This window comes from Culex pipiens, chromosome 2, assembly GCF_016801865.2.
Source record: "Culex pipiens pallens isolate TS chromosome 2, TS_CPP_V2, whole genome shotgun sequence".
Lineage (NCBI taxonomy): Eukaryota > Metazoa > Arthropoda > Insecta > Diptera > Culicidae > Culex > Culex pipiens.
Window position 1 is genome coordinate 223,006,398 of NC_068938.1, and position 17,967 is coordinate 223,024,364.

Genomic DNA, 17,967 nt, shown 5'->3' on the forward strand with positions numbered 1-17,967 from the left:
GACTTGTGCTGAAAAAATCCTCTTCTTGCAACTTGTTGCATAAACTACTATTATTTTTGTCGTTTTGGCTATTTTGGCCGATTTGGTCAATTTGATCTTTTCGGCCATTTCGATCATTTTTATTATTTTGTTCGTTTTGGTGATCGTTTTGCTTATTTTGGTTGATTTGGTAATTTTGTTGATTTGGTAATTTTGTTGTTTTGGTAATATTGGTCGTTTTGGCTATTATGGTCAACTTGGTAATTAATCCATTTTTGTAATTTTGGCCATTTTGGTCGATTTGGTAATTTTATCCATTTTGGTCAATTTGGTCATTGTCATTTTTGCCGTTTCGACCATTATGGTAATATTCATCAATTTGGTCGATTCGGTCTTTTGGTCATAATGTTCGATTTGGTAATTTGATCGTTTTGGCAGTTTTGGTCATGTAATCCATTTTGGTCGTTTTTGCCGTTTTGATAATTTTGGTTGTTTTGAACATTTGGTCGTTTTTACTAGTTTGGCCTAGAGCGTCCAATTTCCCGTCCAGGGAAAAAAAATCCCGGGATTTCCTGAAAATAAATATTTCCCGTTTCCCGGGAAATTTGTTAATTTTCCGGAAATTCCCGAAATTCAAGCGAAAGTATAGGGGAGAGTGGAGACACTTTATCCCCGGGGACACTTGATCCTAAGCCTGTATCTCGTCAGCATGTGGGTAAAACAATTAGCTTTGTTCTAGAAAGTTGTGCGAAATTAACTAAAACTCATTGTAGAAAACATAGAAAAAAGTAAAAAAATTTTAGATTGAGTTACACACATTTTTCTGAAACGAGCTGCAAAAATCTCCAAAGAGATCTTTTTTTCTTTGTTTTGATATGTATAGAAAACACTCAAAAATTATTCACAAAAATATTTTTCATAGGGGAACTATACCCTTTCTCAGCCTATTTCTATTATCGGTCTATCAGCACTTTGATCATGAATTACAGCTTTCATAAAGTGTTGTTGACTTCCCAAAGTAATAAGTAGCTCAAATAAAAGTGAGCAAGCAACTCTCCATTGTTGATACATCTGAAAATGTTGATTTAATAGCGGAAAACGGAAAAAGTGATGAGAATTGGTCGAACGGCTTAGTGTGATTAAAATGGGTATATTTCCCCTACATGAATTGTACATTTTCTCAAATTTTTTGAACTGTTTTTTGAAAATGCTCTGAAAAAATAATAAATGAACAAACTCAACATGGTTTTGTTTAATTGAATGTATTGTTTGGTTTATTTATAATTAATCAGATTATCAGAAATTATGATATCAGAATTATTTCTGATAATATTAATTTTTGAAGCAACTGGGAATAGATCTTGCTTAATGAGTATTAAATTATTACAATTAGGTAAGCTTTTATCAAATTGATGTTATTTAATTAAAACAGTAATTTGTTTTACCCGAGGTTTCAAATACCTCCAAATTAAAATTGAGATTTTTTTACGTTTTTGTTTACCATGATCAAATGAGATGAAAATCGAATTTGTGCAAAAAGAATTAATTCAATTGGTTAAATACCTAGTACTAAACAAATGACAATTTTTAGTAAAAGAATTATGGAGCACTGGTGCAACTACAGGTGTTAGAGGGTTTAATGTGAAAAATAGAAGACTTTTTGTGGAATCTTGTTAATTTATCGCATAATTTAAATCATGTTGCATAATAATACAAAAAAGATCATTGAAAAATTACTTTCTATTGATTGTTCTCAAAAAATGCAAAAATATATTCAAAACTTGCTTCAAATATTTGAAAACATAAGGTTGTTTGGAGTAAAACCAACACTTGAAAACTTTACCATTTATTCAAGAGCTGAAACCAGTATTTGTCATGAAAAACATAATTTCTGCATGTTTTTTTTCATTTCAAGTTTAAAATTTCTCATGCAGGCCAAGGGTGCTTGATACTGATGATACTCGTCGGTTGACACACCTAGGCGAGGAAAGAGCCCAACTACATCCGTAGTGCTGTTTGGACAAAACAGCATGGCTCTGGTTCCTTGCAAGTGTCCTATTTTCTTACCTCCACGTTGGCTTGGTTTAGTCATCATGATGACAAGGTGTAACCTAGCTAGTGGCCTGTGGAAACGACTCGTAAACCTTTGACCAGCGGGGGTCAGAGTAGAGACGGCTAGAAGAAAGGGGCGCGTCAATGTGGGAAAGGGAAGTAATTTGTGATTGTAGACAGTATTGTTTTGATTCGCAGTATGTTGAGTCAACTGCTGTGGATGTACCTGAGCATCGCAGAACGGGGTTTCTCTTCTTTCCATTTCAGCTAACAGCTATCTTCTGTTTATTTTGTTTCACTGATTTTCTAAAACGGCTTCTGCTTACTATCCTCCGTTTGATTTCGATTTTACTTATTTGATTCTCTTATTTCTCAACGCCTTACCACTCTATTTTACCAATTGATGCTGCTGTTACAAACTGTCTGCTTTCCCTTAATTTGGCAGCGATGTGAATTTTGTTCATCATGGGCCTTTTCTTTATTTATCTATTTGAATGATTTCTCATCTTCCCTGTAAATTGCCCTCAATACAATCTATGCTTCTTTGTTACCTCTATTTATTAACTATTGTTAATTTCTTTATCTACTTCATAAAATACTTTCTTTCTTTTACTATTGATTCTTTACATAATATATTTCCTTCACTGTCCATTGTTTTGAAACTTCACCTTTTTCTTAAGCAAGTGAGGTTCGAGCCCTTACTCAATTTATAGAATGATTAAAGGATTAACACAAATATTACTGTTGTACTTTTGAAAAACTTTTCAAAATATTGTAACAAAACACCGCGACAAAAGAAATAGCAACAGATAAACACGACTCAACAATAGGGATGATTTCAGGAGAAAACAATACACAGTAAAATAACAACTAGTTTTTGAATTCAAACTAAAAATAAAACAGTTTTTGCTTTAATGAAAGTTGATAGGCATACTATAAATGGTTAGGCGCTTATACTTACATCAAACCCTACGTAATGTACCACCCCCGGCCGAGTTAAAATGCGTAACCGGAAAAGAAGGTGTGCATGCCTGGCACGAACACTCAAAGCGTGTTCTAGCGTGCTGCTCGTACTGACTCAGAGCAAGTGTGAGATGTAGGTGTAAGGGCAGTGCGTGTTCGTCGGGAACCTTGTGCATAAGATCGGTCAAGGCCCGTTGGTAGAGTAGTCATCAATGAGACACGGGGAACAATGATAAAATGGCTCTCACAAGTCGTAGTTTCAACCAATCAGGCTCATATTTGGGGGAAAGGTGTGTCTACTGGATACACGTCTGCCATTATAGTGGCTTTGGTTATGGACGCTTCCTTGAAAAGTTATTCATAAATGTTTGATTCTGGGATGTAAAAGTAAATTATGGACAAAAATTACTTTTTCGCTCGTAGGCTGCCATTAACACCAAAACTAATATTTCTTCAAATTTCTTTCGACGTTCCATAGGGATTGAGTTTGGCTACTGTAGGGATTATGGGTTGCAGGATTGAATATGTAATAAATTATTAAATGAGTATTTATTATAAGATTGATATAATTCATAAATAAGAGTTAAGAGCGCAACAAAAAGTGCGCACCTTCATGAATATTGCCTTGTTAGCTGATTGTGGATTGAGTGCGAGAGTGCGCTAGCGAGCTGCGAGAGAGAACAACGAGCGAGAAAACAACGAGATGCGCGCGGCCGACGAAAGAGAGAATGAAGATTGTCAAATCAGTTTTGTGGTTAATTTCTGTGGAATAAGACGTGTTGTTTGTTAATTGCAAAATATATGTGTTTTTATTATAAAAGAAAGTCCCCGATCACGACAGCTACAATGTCCTTTCATTAGGTTTGGCCAAAATTTAGAATATACCCAGTATCCAGGACTGTCTCATTGTTCCCCACTCATTTCAGCTCATGGGTAACAATGAGACACTTTGATTTTTCTTCATTAAACTTTTCAAAATCTATGGAAATCTTTCAAAACATGAATTAAAAGTGATTTTTGACATATTTTTTGGTCAATGTTAGAACACATTAAAAGAAAGAAAATGCAACAAAAAGCTCATTAAAACATGCTGATGAAAAAATGAGAAAAATCTTTGAAAGTTGAAAACCAAAAGTGTCTCATTGATGACTACCCTACCCTACACTGAAAATTGCGAATTGCGAAGTTTAAAATTCCTCATCAAAAAATACCAAAATACATTTTCTTGTAGTTGCATGATTTTTAACATGCAGTCAAGCTGTTAATTGATCTTCACACTCATTTAAATCATTAATGTTGATGTCCTATACAATTTTGTTGCATAATATTAATTAAAACAATTTTCAATAAATTTCAAATTTCCTGGGAAATTGGACGCTCTAGTGGCCGATTTGCTAATTTTGGTTGATTTGGTAATTTTCCATTTTAGTCGTTTTTGTTGTTTTAGTAATTTTGGTCGTTTTTAACATTTTGTTCTTTTTGGTAATTTTTGTAGTTTTTTTTTTAATTTTGGTCGTTTCGGCCGTTTTGGTCATTTTTATCGATTTGTGTTTTGGTCGATTTGGATTGGATTTGGTAAAATGGTCAATATGGAGACTTTTACGAGAAGTTGTCAGAAGAATCGATTACCGCAATCGAGTTTTAAAAAAATACGTTGAGACAACTTTCTCGAGTGCAACTGGCACCTTATACCTGCATGCCTGCAAAGTTTAATTGAAATCGGAGAGAATTGAGTAAAAAAGTACCTAAAATAAAATCTTGTTGTGGGCTTGAATTACTCTTAAGTCTCACTCAGACATCCCCCCATTTTCTAATATCTCAGCAATTAATGGTCCAATTTCCAAGTGGCAAATGGGCAGTATTCATGATTGCTGAGAGTCGCAGGACTCTCGCCCTTTGCTATTAGTAAGTATCCAGCAAAGCAAAGGGTATAGCATGCATTTGATACTTTCAACTCCCATTCGGCTGTGTTCTCGTCGCTGTCATGTTGTAAACTGGAGCCGAGGGAGGTCCTGTTGTGAATTCTAGGTAGAATTCGCCATCACCCAAGACACGAAGGCACGAAGGATAGACCATGTATTGGGGGTGAAAGGATGACATAACTGTTTTTAATATGATTAAAGGTACGTTCAATCTGTTTTATTATATGTATTAACTATTCTAGTGTGTTTGTCCTGTCCCATATTTCACAACTTCAGTTGTTTTCTTATAAACTTCTCGTTACAAGTTGGTAGTTCTGTCTAGTTGCAAAATAAGGTTTCTTTATTCTATCTTTCTGTGTTAGTCTGTTATTCAATGTTCGATTAGATTAGATTATTCAATGTTCGATTTTAGGTTTGATAGTGTCAAAAGGTAAGATCAAGGAATAAGGATTATATGAACCTATATTGTCATAATTATTTTATTCACTGAAAATTCTATCCGCTTTCTACCCCCAATGTGTCCTGCACTGGGGATGCCTGGGGTAACTTCGAGTTGACCTGAGCCGCCCGAGGAATTATGTCGTAGGTGGCTCGTGTACAGGTTCACACACCTCTCCTCGCGGCATGGTTTTCCGTAGGTCTACACTCGAACATGCAACATGGGACAGCATGAATCTTCAGCTGAAGCCGGGCGAATGTATTCCGAAATTACAGAATTAATGGTCCAATTTCCAAAGTCATGATATGAAGCATTTGTGAAATTTTCTGATCTTTTCATTTAAAATATTTTTAAAATTTTGGATTCAAGAATTACATTTTAAAAGGACCAAATATTAAATAATAAGTCCTGACTATAATTTTATAAAGGATTTTTTTTAAAGGGAACCAGAGATATTTTTCGTAGAACAAATGGGGGAAAAACCTTTGCAAAATGAGCAAATAGAGGAGGGTGAAGCTATTTCGGATCAGATGAAAAAGAAAACTCTCAAATACTATTGACATAAATATCATGAATATATTTCTACAATTTCCTTCCATACCCATCTAGTTTCAATCGAAAATATAATCAATCTGGCTTACCGCGCGGCTATAAAAGCCACCCGCTTTTCTCATTCATACAACTCCTGTTTGTTCTGTTTGTTCAATTCATCAATATTAGTAGTACTCGGGAACTATTTTCATTTAGACTTTATTTTCTTCTTTTTTGTGTGTGTTTGTGTTTTTTTTGTGTGAAAACATGTTTGTGTCTGTTTGCTTCTGTGCTTTTTTTGTAACTATTTCTCTCTCTCTCTCTCTTCTACCTATCGCGCCATTACTCGGTTAGAACTGGAATTCATAATAATTAAGACTTTAGTCTCTCGCTTTCTTTCAACTGGTGTAAAACCAACAATTTGCATCGCTTTGACAACTTGATTTGTTGAGTTTAGATTTAAACACGAGTTTTTTTTTGTTTGTTAATTTTACTTTGTAGTTTTGATTTTGGCTGACGACACGCAGCTGGATTAGTTTTTTTGACAATAATTAAAGATCAACATAAATAATAAACTTTTTTCGCTTTTTATTCTTGTGTATAATCTAAATTATCTGTTTGTCACTCTATTCTGTGGTTATTAATTTTAGTTCATTACTAACCAGCATAAGGTAATACAATTTTCGTTTGTTTGTTTTTGATTTTTAATGTTTAAACTATATATATCTGGCTTAGGAGTAGCAACGATTAATCTTTCGCACTTAGTATGCAAAAATCTGGCTTTTTCTTTGCTGTTTGTTTTTTTTTGTTCTTTATTCAAAAGCTCCCTATTATATTATGTAGTTTAATTGTTTTAGTTTGTGGCGGACTGCACCTGCAGTCTGTATATTTTGTTTTTTTTTTTCTCCTTCCTGTTATATTATATAAATATAGCGATTAACGTTTTTTTTGTTGCCGTTGCTCGGCTATGCTCAAGTTATATACTATTTAGATGTAATTTCTTAGCAATGAAATGGTTTTTTTCCGCTTAGTTTCTCTCATAAATTGGATTTTTAGAAAATTGCTGCATTATAAATTTTACACACAATGTGTTGTTTGTTTTTCTAAATCTGAATTGTTTGTTTTCGTTTTTTCCTGACTCGGTTGCACGTGGCGATCATCAAAATTGGGTTCAAAGCTTGGGTCCAAAAACGTGTGTGTGTGTGGGTTCTCTAATCGCTAGGCCAAAAAAGAAAACAATATCAAAAAACCGTGTGTCCACGTGGCGTCGTGCGGCCGCGCGCTGCTCACACAACAACAACAACACCAAATCCAAAAATAAAAACATTTGTGCTCTTCTCGAGTTTCGAGGATCGTAGTGGCCTTTGCAATTTCACGCCGTTGTTGGGTCCTAGCAATCCTCACGTCACAATCGAATAAAAAAGACGAGCACGCTGGCGCGCGCGTTTTGCTTGCCGTGTCGGCCTACTACGATCACCACGTGGACTGTGACTTTTAAAAAACGGTTTCGTCCCAGAGGTTTGGAACTGGATCTTTTTTTTTTGTTTGTTTTTGGGCACGTGAGTTTTGTGCACATTCAAAAAACTTCCGTTTGAGGGAATTCAAACTGTGTGTGGTTGGTGGCTGTGTGTGTGTAGAGAGAAAGTTCTCCCTTCCAGATTGACGGTCTCTACTGCTGCGGCTGTTGCTCGGAGGAAGGTTCGGCACCACCGTCTGTGGCGCCCGTTGGCAGTTGTTGGATCGGGTCTGGAAGAGTGAACCTGGTCTCTACGGCAAAACCTCATTTAGGAGTATTACTGCTGGGCGTCCACCGGTCGAACTCGATGCCGGAGTCGGGTGAAATGCCACTGCTGAACGGTCCGAGCAGTTCGATGGCCGCTTGGTTGCATTTGCACTCCACCTCGAAGCAGGTGCAGCTGTACTTGCCCATGTGGGTTCGCGGACCGGTTCCGGAGCCCCGATCGTGGGCCGTCGGAGGTTGATCAGCGGACAGGTTACGCTGGAGCCCACTGGACGAGGGAAATGCGGCACTACCACTGCTGATCGAGGACGAAGAGGGCGTTGACGCGGACGAACAACCGCCCGGAATCAGCTTTGCCCGGTGGCCGGCCTCGATGTTGAGCTGGCGCTCGAATGTGTGCAGCTGCTCCATAAAGTGGAAGTTGGGCGAGACGTCCGGCTTGCGTGCCCGCACCAGCGAAAACGCATCGTTCAGGCTCAGCGTCCGCGCGAACATGATGTAGGCCAGCGTGACCGTCACCGACCGGGACACTCCGGCGAGGCAGTGCACCAACACGCCAGCACCCTTGGACCGGGCCTCATCTGCAAATAGAGCAAAAAGATTGTTATTGTAACCTTCCCCAAACAAACCTCAAATCATTCCTTACCGATAAACTTTATTGCATTTGGAAAGTGACCGGCCAAATCCTGCGACCAGTGGTCCGTGATCGGAATCTGCAGATACTTTATGTGCCCATCGCGCTCGAAAACATTTGGCAGATCGGGAGTCACGTTCAAGATATACTGTAACAACAAAATCACATTAATAAAAAAAATCTTCAAATTTCCTAACAAAACTCCCTCAAACCCACCTTAATGTTGTACTTTTTCAGCGACTTGAGGTCCTCGCTGTGGGAGGCGTTCCCCAGGAAGAGGCCCTTCTCAATCTCGACCGGCTCGACGTTGACCGGTTCGGCGATGTAGTTCGTTGTGCTCTCGCAGTCCGAGTCGGTGCTGCTGCTGCACGTCGAGTCCGAGAACGGGATCGAGATGCGGAGCGATCTGCGGGTCAGAAAAGAGACAAAAGGTTAGATTTTTTCATTCTCACTATGCATTGATATTTAGTAATATTTGGAGGCCAATCTGCTATTTCTATTTTTTTTTAAGAAAAGCTGTTAATTTTATAATAGCCAATATTTTGACCTTTTTCCGGGTTCAGAGGATCAGCTAGAGAAACTTTTGCTTCATTACACACATAACTTCTCATGTTTTGCAGTTAAACGATTTAAAAAAGCCTGATTTTTTTTTAATTGTAATGCTGAACATAGCTTGAATTAAATTTGAAAGCTACATCCAAACGGTAATCGCATGATTTAGAAAGACAAAATTTGATTAACATTTTAAATTTGGATGTACCTGCTTAAAAACTGTTTGATAATGATATGGCTACAATTTTTAGGGCTCATCTTCTTAATTGTTTTTCCACTCCAAATGGTAAAAAGCTAATTTGTATGAAAGATGGACCAAGAGTTTAAACTTTCAATAGCTTTTTAAACATTTTGAAATCTTTCAAAAATAAAGATTTTACTTTCAAGTGTCAAACGAATTCAAAACAATCGCAGTCTGTCATGGATTATTGAATAAATTAATTAATTAAGAGCGAGTCCACGAACAGCCCTTTGTATGGGACGTTGTTTGGACCTCTCCAATCTGCCTGAAATTTGCAGGAGTTGTTTGTATATATAAACCTAGCATCTGGCCAAAATATGAGCACTCTAGGTCAACGGGAAGTGGGGCAAATCGGGACATCAAGTTGTATGGTTCAATTAAGTCAAAAATCTTAAAAAGGCTATAGCTTAGTTAAAATTCAATTAAATTTCAAAATTCAAAATGCAAAGGGCTTGAAAAAATGCAACAAAATGCAGGGTAGAGCATCCTAATTGGTTGAATCTAAAGGGAATCATTTTAGTGAAAAAAAGCACCATTTTCAAACTCAAATAAAAAAGTGTTCCATCCTTATATCAACTCAGATCGACCTGCTGCTTGTAGGGGACATCAGGGACTACCATCTGAGACTGAGAACGCTTTGAGTAAGGCAGTTTAACACAGAAAATAGACACTTTTTCTTTTTGTTAATTTTTTTGGTTTGGTGCAAAAAAGTCTTCTTTACATCGCTAATTACTTTTCAGAATCAACTCAGATCGCTTTGCATTCTTCACAAAATTGCACGAAATAGCTCACACTTGACGAAATTTCGACACAAATACCAACGACTCCACACCACTTTCCGGGAAAATCGAAATTTTTGCTTTTCCCCTGAACCTTTTTGACTCACGTTTGGCACAGATGCTTTATTTTACCTAAGGAATCACGTCAGGGGAGCCCGAGGATTTTCCAATTTTTTTTCGTTGTCACGTTCAGTTAACGTTCAGTTCATTTTGGTATTTCTTTTTTTTTTTATATTTCCTAAAATTTAAAAATAAACTCGCATTTTGCAACAATAGAAACTCTCCAAATTATCTACATATTTTTTCATATTTTATAATAAATTATCTTTTTATATGTTGAAAATAATTCACTCAATGACTTTAAGTGTATTTTTCAAAAAATAATTGATTGAAGTGATGTTTACACTTTGGTACCGCACTGCCGCTCTAATCTAGTCCGTCCCATATGTATTTTTGTCAAATTTGAGATAAACTTACCAAAAGTATTGTTTTCACATGTTCTTTAAGCCTATTTGATAAAAAAGCTATGTTTGTTCTAAAAATTCCAAAATAAAAATCACTTTTGTGCTGTCCCATATGTAAAATAAAAGCAAGTCAGTTCCTTCTATATTAATGTCTCACAAATCGATTGAATAAATGCGGAATTTTTTGAATTTTACTGACAATGGCTCTTAGAACCAGTAGCACTTGAAAATATCATTCATAGTCTGAATCTAAGTTCATATCTGAAGCAATATTTGTTTTTAGTTCTGAGGCATAATTGTCGAAACCCTTTGGAATTTTTTTTTACACCGGGAACTATCACGGACAGAAAAAATAAAATACCGTAAACTGGGGTCAATCGGGACACATGGGGCGAATGGGGACAGCAGTTTTAACCATGTTGGAGCACAATATTTTGATTTTTCTGGTTGGTTTCGGTTAGAACAGACTCAGGCCAACAAAATGTGTACATCCATTTCCAAATTTAAAAGCTTTAAGTGCTCTAGAAACTGCTGTCCCTATTCAGACTGTAGTCCCGATTCACCCCAGATTACGGTACATACCATTATGACAAATATTCCATGAAACGATTTCTATTACATCTTGAATTAATATTCCTGGTCCTGTTTCAGGAAGAAGTTTCGTTTCCGATAAAGATTGGCAGTGGAATTTTAATTTCAAGAGTCCAGATGCATGCCGTCCTTGAAATATTCTTTGCCACTGCAGCATTGAAGAAATTGTCTCGTTACTGGTCAAATCTCAAAAACTAGTTCTGGTTTAAAATCCTATGAAATCTACAATAATCGAACATTAATAGTAGTTTATGCAACAAGTTGCAAAAAGAGGATTTTTTCAGCACGAGTCGTACATTTATCCAACGAGGTTCACCGAGTTGGATAAATACGACGAGTGCTGAAAAAATCAAGTTTTGCAACGAGTTCCATACAACATTTTTTGCAATTCCGAAAAACACCCATTGAGTGAAATTTTAAGTCTAATTTTCATGTATTTTGTCAATAAATCGTTTAAATCAAAAAAATGTTGAAAAGTGTTATTTTTCGAAACAAGTGCTGAAAAGTTCAACTTTTCAGCACCCATTTCAGTGCTGAAAAGTAGAACTTTTCAGCATTTATTTTGAAAAGTGTTGCTATTCGATTCTGTTATTTTTGGTACAGAAAAGTAGATTATTTCGTCGTTCAAGAATGACAGGAAAAGTAAGTAGTTTCACGACGGAATTGCAAAAAATCATTTTATGATAATAATTACTAATATCTTCCAAAACAAACCTTGAAATGACACTTAAAATACTGGTGTACATGTACAAGCCTACCTTGATAAGATGATTGACTTGCCTTTATTTATGGGCAAATAAAGTCAAGTCGGTTCCGTCTAGAAAACTGTACAAATTTACCTCAAAATTTTAAGATTTATGAAACAAATTTATGCTAGGGGTATTATTTGAACTAATATTGAAATAATTGTATAAAAATTAACCAAAAAATTGTTGATTTGGAATGTGAAAAATGGTGAAACACTTTCTGGGCTTCTGACGGCGTTATCTCAGCACCCACTTTTTACATATGGGACGGACTAGATTAGAACGGCAGAGCACATTTTTTATGATGTTTAAGCCAACCTCCATGTAAATTAAAAGAAATAGTCTTGAAAAAATCACTTCGGATAATCGATGACGTAAATAATAAAATACATCAAAAAACCTGTTTGTATTTTTTTATTTGGTTGAAATTTTTTATCATTGGTTCGTCTATACAAATCTCCATACAATTTTGGTAGCTGTCCATACAAAAAGGGTTTTAAGATATTCACACATATTTATTTTTCTATTGAAAGTCGGATGCATATTTGTTGAGTTATTGTCACTTAAAAAATCGACGCAAATTGGTGATGTTTTTTTTTAATTTGCAGCATCTACTAATGTTACAGCTCAAAAGATGCAATTTTTGGTCTTCTAAATCATATTCAAAAAATAGATTTTTCACGAATCGCCGCCCAATTATTTTTTTGAGGGATTTTTTTTTACATTTCAATACCCTTTGTGTATGCCAAAATTGTACGGAAACTTGTATGAACGAACTTATGATGCACACTCAATATTTTATCCAAATGAAAAAATACAAAAAAAATATTGTCCGAAGTTTTAAAGAGGTGCTTTTTGCAGATGGTGTAAAATCTCTTTGACTGAATTCGGCTTTTTTTAATTTTTCAAATTTTGTAAAGAAATGCAGAGATATTTGAGCGACAGAAACTTAGGCTAGATTTTTGTTAATTTAACCTCGATTGAATGGTTGATTGCCCATTACATTACAAAATGCATTTTTCATTATTAAATCACCGCCATTTTGGCCACCATCTTGGATTTGAAAATTCTAAATCACTTTAGTGTAGTTTAGAGGACATACTATAGCTTGATAATCAATGAAAATGTTTTATTTTCTTACTTTGAACATCAAATTCGAGTTCTGCGATCCATTTTAGTCAAATTTGAATGGTTGATTGCCTATTAAGTTACAAAATGCAACTTTTTCAATATTTCATCACCGCCATTTTGGCCGCCATCTTGGATTTGAAAATTCTAAATCACTTCAGTGTAGATTAGAGGACATACTTTAGCTTGACAATCGAAAGTATTAAGAGAACACAAAAAAAAAAACAATTTAGTGATTCGATGATCTGAAGTGAAATTTTTCCAAGTCCTTCGGATAATCGAAGTCTAGACGAAGTGCACCTAACTGTAATTAAAGCTACTGCTATATGCAAAATGTAGTCTTAAATTTGTAGTTACTATTTTTTATGAATCGACTCTACGGTGCGATTTGTAAAAAAGGTCAGATTGATGTCGACATTTTCAATTCAAGTTATGTCTTCATTGCTAACAAATAACTAATGATATTCAGAAAATACACTTAACTTTAATCACTTCACTATATTATCCAAATTATGTTTTTTTTATTCGTGGTACACTTATATTTCAGCTTCCTACATTCATATAACACAATACAATGCACACGCAACCTTTATCCAATTTTAGCTCCGGGGGGAAAAAACCCCAACCACGTCCGTAACTGCGGTCTACTCCACATTGTGCACTATTAAAACAAACAAAAAAAAAAGTAACTAGCCCGCGTACTTTCATCATCTCTCGTACCTAGTAGTACCATTATTGCCACTGCTGATGCCGGCTTTGCTGGCAACTCTTCGGCAGTGCATAGTAGTAACGGCGGCGGTTAGTAGTAGCTGTTCCGCAGCACTACAACTCAGTTTTCTGCCGGCCTGCTTCAGCGGCCAAGTCCTCTGTAATTTACGACCGCAACAGCTTCTTCCGTCCACATAATCAATCATCTGACTCTTTTTCCTGAACTACACAGTAGGCCACTACTGTTTGCAACAATTGCAGCGCCAACAATGAACTCAAATTACAGTGTGTGTGTGAGTTTGGGTTTTCTAAAATTGCGCGCACTTTAAAACATGAGAAGGAAGCAAAAACACACTCTCGTTACTTTCACCGTAACCGAACGCTACCGACTGACTAACCGCGACCGACTGCGGCCAAGGAGCGCTGCTGCTCCCCCGCTTCGTGACTTACCTCAGTCCCATCAGTTGCTCGGGACATCCCGACTGCAGGTTGGCGGGCACTTCATCCTCGCACCACTCCGGAAACGACTGCCGAAAGTTGGCATAGCCGCCTACGCGCGCACACAATGACGACGGCGTAGTAGGCGTTGCCACAGTAGCAGCGGCAGGCAGCAGGCAGTAGTAGTTGTTTCACGTTTCACGCACGTTCACAGCCGGGGATCAGCATGGGGAGGGGGAAGGAAGAGAAGAACAAACAACGAGAGAAAGGTATTAGTATTAAAATCGAAGTGTGCCGTGGGTTTTTCTTTCCCTTACGTGGTGAGAGAGGGGGGCGGGTGGCGGTTGAGGAAGGAGAGGGGTAGGGTTCAACCGCGTGGGTGGCATGGAAATGAGTGGGCGCCCCCTTGCTTGCTGAAGGAGCTTTTCATTCATTTTCCCGAGCACACGACGGGAGCACGACGAAAAATGCACGAACATTTACGAGGTTCAGAACACCAGCACCAGAACATAGGTTACATCATGACGACATGACGCGGCATCGTCGGTGTTGGTGATCGTAGCAGGCGAAGTTGCTATAGCTTGGAGGTGATTATGGTGATGCGTGGGACGCGGGTGACCGTGATGGATTGCTGCGATGGACGGGGAGGGGATTGAGGGAAAAGGGCTATTACTTTTTTGACAGCACGCAGTAGATCTAGTGTGCGTGGTGACTGGCTTTAAGTTGGTTCTCATCAACTGTATGGGTTTCTATTACTCTAGAAACATAAAATTGCTTAGGTATTTATTTTCGAAACATCAAACCAAGGTGCAAAATTTTTGGTATTCATGAAATGCTAAGCTTTGAACGGGTTAGGAGAGAAGTTTACGAAAATATATGTGATCATATTATTTATCTTATTTTTCGAGTTTATATAGAACAAAAAAAAAAAAAAGAACTCAAGTAAATCGCTTGTGTCTTTGGGATTTTTAATAAATTATCAACAAATTATTCGTGATTAAAATGTTGGGTTTTGTTTTTTTCTTTGATTTCATTATTTTATATAAATTTATCTTGTTTAGTTTTCCAGGTATATCAAGCATTATAATCATCTCTTGTCTGTATGTTTTTTCAATTACTATCAATTCCCTTATTGCGTTAAAATCTCAAAGGCCTAAGATATAAAAAATCTTATTTTGATCTTAAATAAAGGTGATGATATTATAATTGTCAAAGTTTGACCCCATGAAACATATATCTTTCAAAAGGTTGACGGCAACATAAAAATACTTAAGAGATTTACATGTGACAAAATAACCTCTGACTAAATTACTTTTGGCTAGTTTTTGAACTTGCGGGGTGTAAAAAGATAGCACGATCAGATCGCAAAAGAAAAAAAATCAATAATTTACAAAAAAAAAAAACATTTAAAATTTCAAAAATCAAATATCAAAAAAAATAAGATAAAAACATTATAAAAAAATTGAGGACTTTCAAAAACTGTTTTTTGTTGTTAATTCTGATTTATTTTTTATTTTCTTTTATTTTAGAATTTGAAGAATTTTTAAACTTTAGAAGATTTATTGCGCAATTCTCACTAACTTGGACTTCGCACTAAATTATTGCTATTGATCGCACCATTGCGACTTGTCAAACTGGCTTGGGAAATTTTAATTTTCTCAAAAAATGATCAAAGCGAGCCGATGTTGCTCACCTGTCAATCGCAATTTTAAAGTGCGAATGTCCAGTTTGGTGGAAACTGCGACTGGAAATGTAAATAAACAACTGCTGGTTGCCTAGTTTTGGAAACTTTGTTGTCAAAAGTGCGAGAGAAAAGTGCGGGCCAAATCCAAGTTACAGTGCAAGGATCAATATGAATGTTAAGAATTTTAAGAATTTTAAGAATTTTAAGAATTTTAAGAATTTTAAAAAATTTAAGAATTTTAAGAATTTTAAGAATTTTAAAAATTTTAAGAATTTTAAGAATTTGAAGAATTTGAAGAATTTTAAGAATTTTAAGAATTTTAAGAATTTTAAGAATTTTAAGAATTTTAAGAATTTTAAGAATTTTAAGAATTTTAAGAATTTTAAGAATTTTAAGAATTTTAAGAATTTTAAGAATTTTAAGAATTTTAAGAATTTTAAGAATTTTAAGAATTTGAAGAATTTGAAGAATTTTAAGAATTTTAAAATTTTTAAGAATTTTAAGAATTTTAAGAATTTTAAGAATTTTAAGAATTTTAAGAATTTTAAGAATTTTAAGAATTTTAAGAATTTTAAGAATTTTAAGAATTTTAAGAATTTTAAGAATTTTAAGAATTTTAAGAATTTTAAGAATTTTAAGAATTTTAAGAATTTTAAGAATTTTAAGAATTTTAAGAATTTTAAGAATTTTAAGAATTTTAAGAATTTTAAGAATTTTAAGAATTTTAAGAATTTTAAGAATTTTAAGAATTTTAAGAATTTTAAGAATTTTAAGAATTTTAAGAATTTTAAGAATTTTAAGAATTTTAAGAATTTTAAGAATTTTAAGAATTTTAAGAATTTTAAGAATTTTAAGAATTTTAAGAATTTTAAGAATTTTAAGAATTTTAAGAATTTTAAGAATTTTAAGAATTTTAAGAATTTTAAGAATTTTAAGAATTTTAAGAATTTTAAGAATTTTAAGAATTTTAAGAATTTTAAGAATTTTAAAAATTTTAAGAATTTTAAGAATTTTAAGAATTTTAAGAATTTTAAGAATTTTAAGAATTTTAAGAATTTTAAGAATTTTAAGAATTTTAAGAATTTTAAGAATTTTAAGAATTTTAAGAATTTTAAGAATTTTAGGAATTTTAAGAATTTTAAGAATTTTAAGAATTTTAAGAATTTTAAGAATTTTAAGAATTTTAAGAATTTTAAGAATTTTTTGAAACTTTATTTTTTTTAAGTGCAAGAATTTTAGAAATTTAAAATATTTTATTTTTTTTTTAGAAATCTAACTTTATTCAATCTAACTATATTTTTAGCGACAAAATTTTTAAATTTATTGTTTTTTTTTTTTATAATTTTTCTTATTTTTTTGTCATCAGGGGTGACAATGGGTCTGGGAGGTGAGATTGGGTCATTCAAATTTCTGCAATTTAGTATGATCTTTTCTGTCACCTCTGAGACGGTAGTCAACTCTCAATGTTTTTCAAAAATCATGAAACTTATAAACTTAAAAAAGTGGCAACACTGTCAAATGATTTACAAATTACAAAAAATGTTATTTTTAATGATCGAATTCTGAATGAAATATTTTGCAATTTTATTTTATCGTGTGCAAAAAAAAAAGTTTTTTCATTCAATTCTTACAATTGTTGTAGTTTGCCAAAGGCATCAAATCAATTAGACACCTAGTGATCAAGATATATCGAACTTGAATGTTTTTAATACTTCTTCGAATGGACAGCTGTCAAAATGGTTTGGACCACCTGATGCTCTAAAATGGCTTCCTTGGTCATAAAGAAAGTATTCACACAGTTTTAGACGAATTGAAAAATCTAAAAATCTAATTTTATTTTATGATTTTTAAAAAGCAGCATTTTTTTTAAAGAGGTTCAGGACTTTGAATAAATTTTACAATTACATTAACACGTTTGTTTTCATTGAGCCTTAAAGCTTCCCCACCTTTTCAATCACGTGGAACCTCCATTCAGCGTGTTAATTCAAGCTTTAACCCTCGAATAAACAAACACATATCGGATGCACCATCACACACCTCTCCCCATCAGGGACATTTTTCCCCCCTTTCAGAAACGAGAACATGCCATTAAAGTGCATCAATGCAGTGAATGAGTGCACCACTCGACAAAGCAGGCCCTGAGTTTGTGTGTGCACTGCGCGCACTCTGACAGCCAGGAATTTTGAATGAAAATGAGCTTCGTGTGTCGAACGCGACGTGAATGAGTGAGCGAAGGGGGGATGTGTGCTGTTGTTGTTTTATGGAAGTTGTGAATGATTGCGAGTCTTTCATAACAAAGAGTACGTATAGGTAAGCGGGACGGGGGGTAACACGTTCACTCTGAATGGTGTAACAATAGTTTTAACACAGTGTTT

General features: G+C 34.9%; 2 protein-coding genes across 3 annotated transcripts in view; both read right to left on the reverse strand.

The window, feature by feature from the left end:
- Positions 1 to 5,906: 5,906 nt before the first annotated feature.
- The window catches only part of LOC120423690 (dual specificity protein phosphatase Mpk3), a 41,938-nt gene continuing 29,877 nt past the window's right edge, over positions 5,907 to 17,967 (reverse strand). For both annotated transcript variants that reach the window (XM_039587584.2, XM_039587582.2), the window contains 4 exons: positions 13,921 to 14,020; positions 8,478 to 8,667; positions 8,274 to 8,409; positions 5,907 to 8,208 (listed from right to left, as the gene is read on the reverse strand). In XM_039587584.2, coding sequence (XP_039443518.1) covers positions 7,667 to 8,208; positions 8,274 to 8,409; positions 8,478 to 8,667; positions 13,921 to 14,020 — 968 coding nt within the window. In that variant the 3' untranslated portion in view covers positions 5,907 to 7,666. The remainder of the gene's footprint in view (positions 8,209 to 8,273; positions 8,410 to 8,477; positions 8,668 to 13,920; positions 14,021 to 17,967) is intronic.
- Positions 13,958 to 17,967, reverse strand: part of LOC120423688 (beclin 1-associated autophagy-related key regulator) — a 148,103-nt gene continuing 144,093 nt past the window's right edge. The window contains exon 6 of the transcript XR_008212071.1: positions 13,958 to 14,020. The gene's annotated coding sequence lies outside the window, so the exon portion shown is untranslated. The remainder of the gene's footprint in view (positions 14,021 to 17,967) is intronic.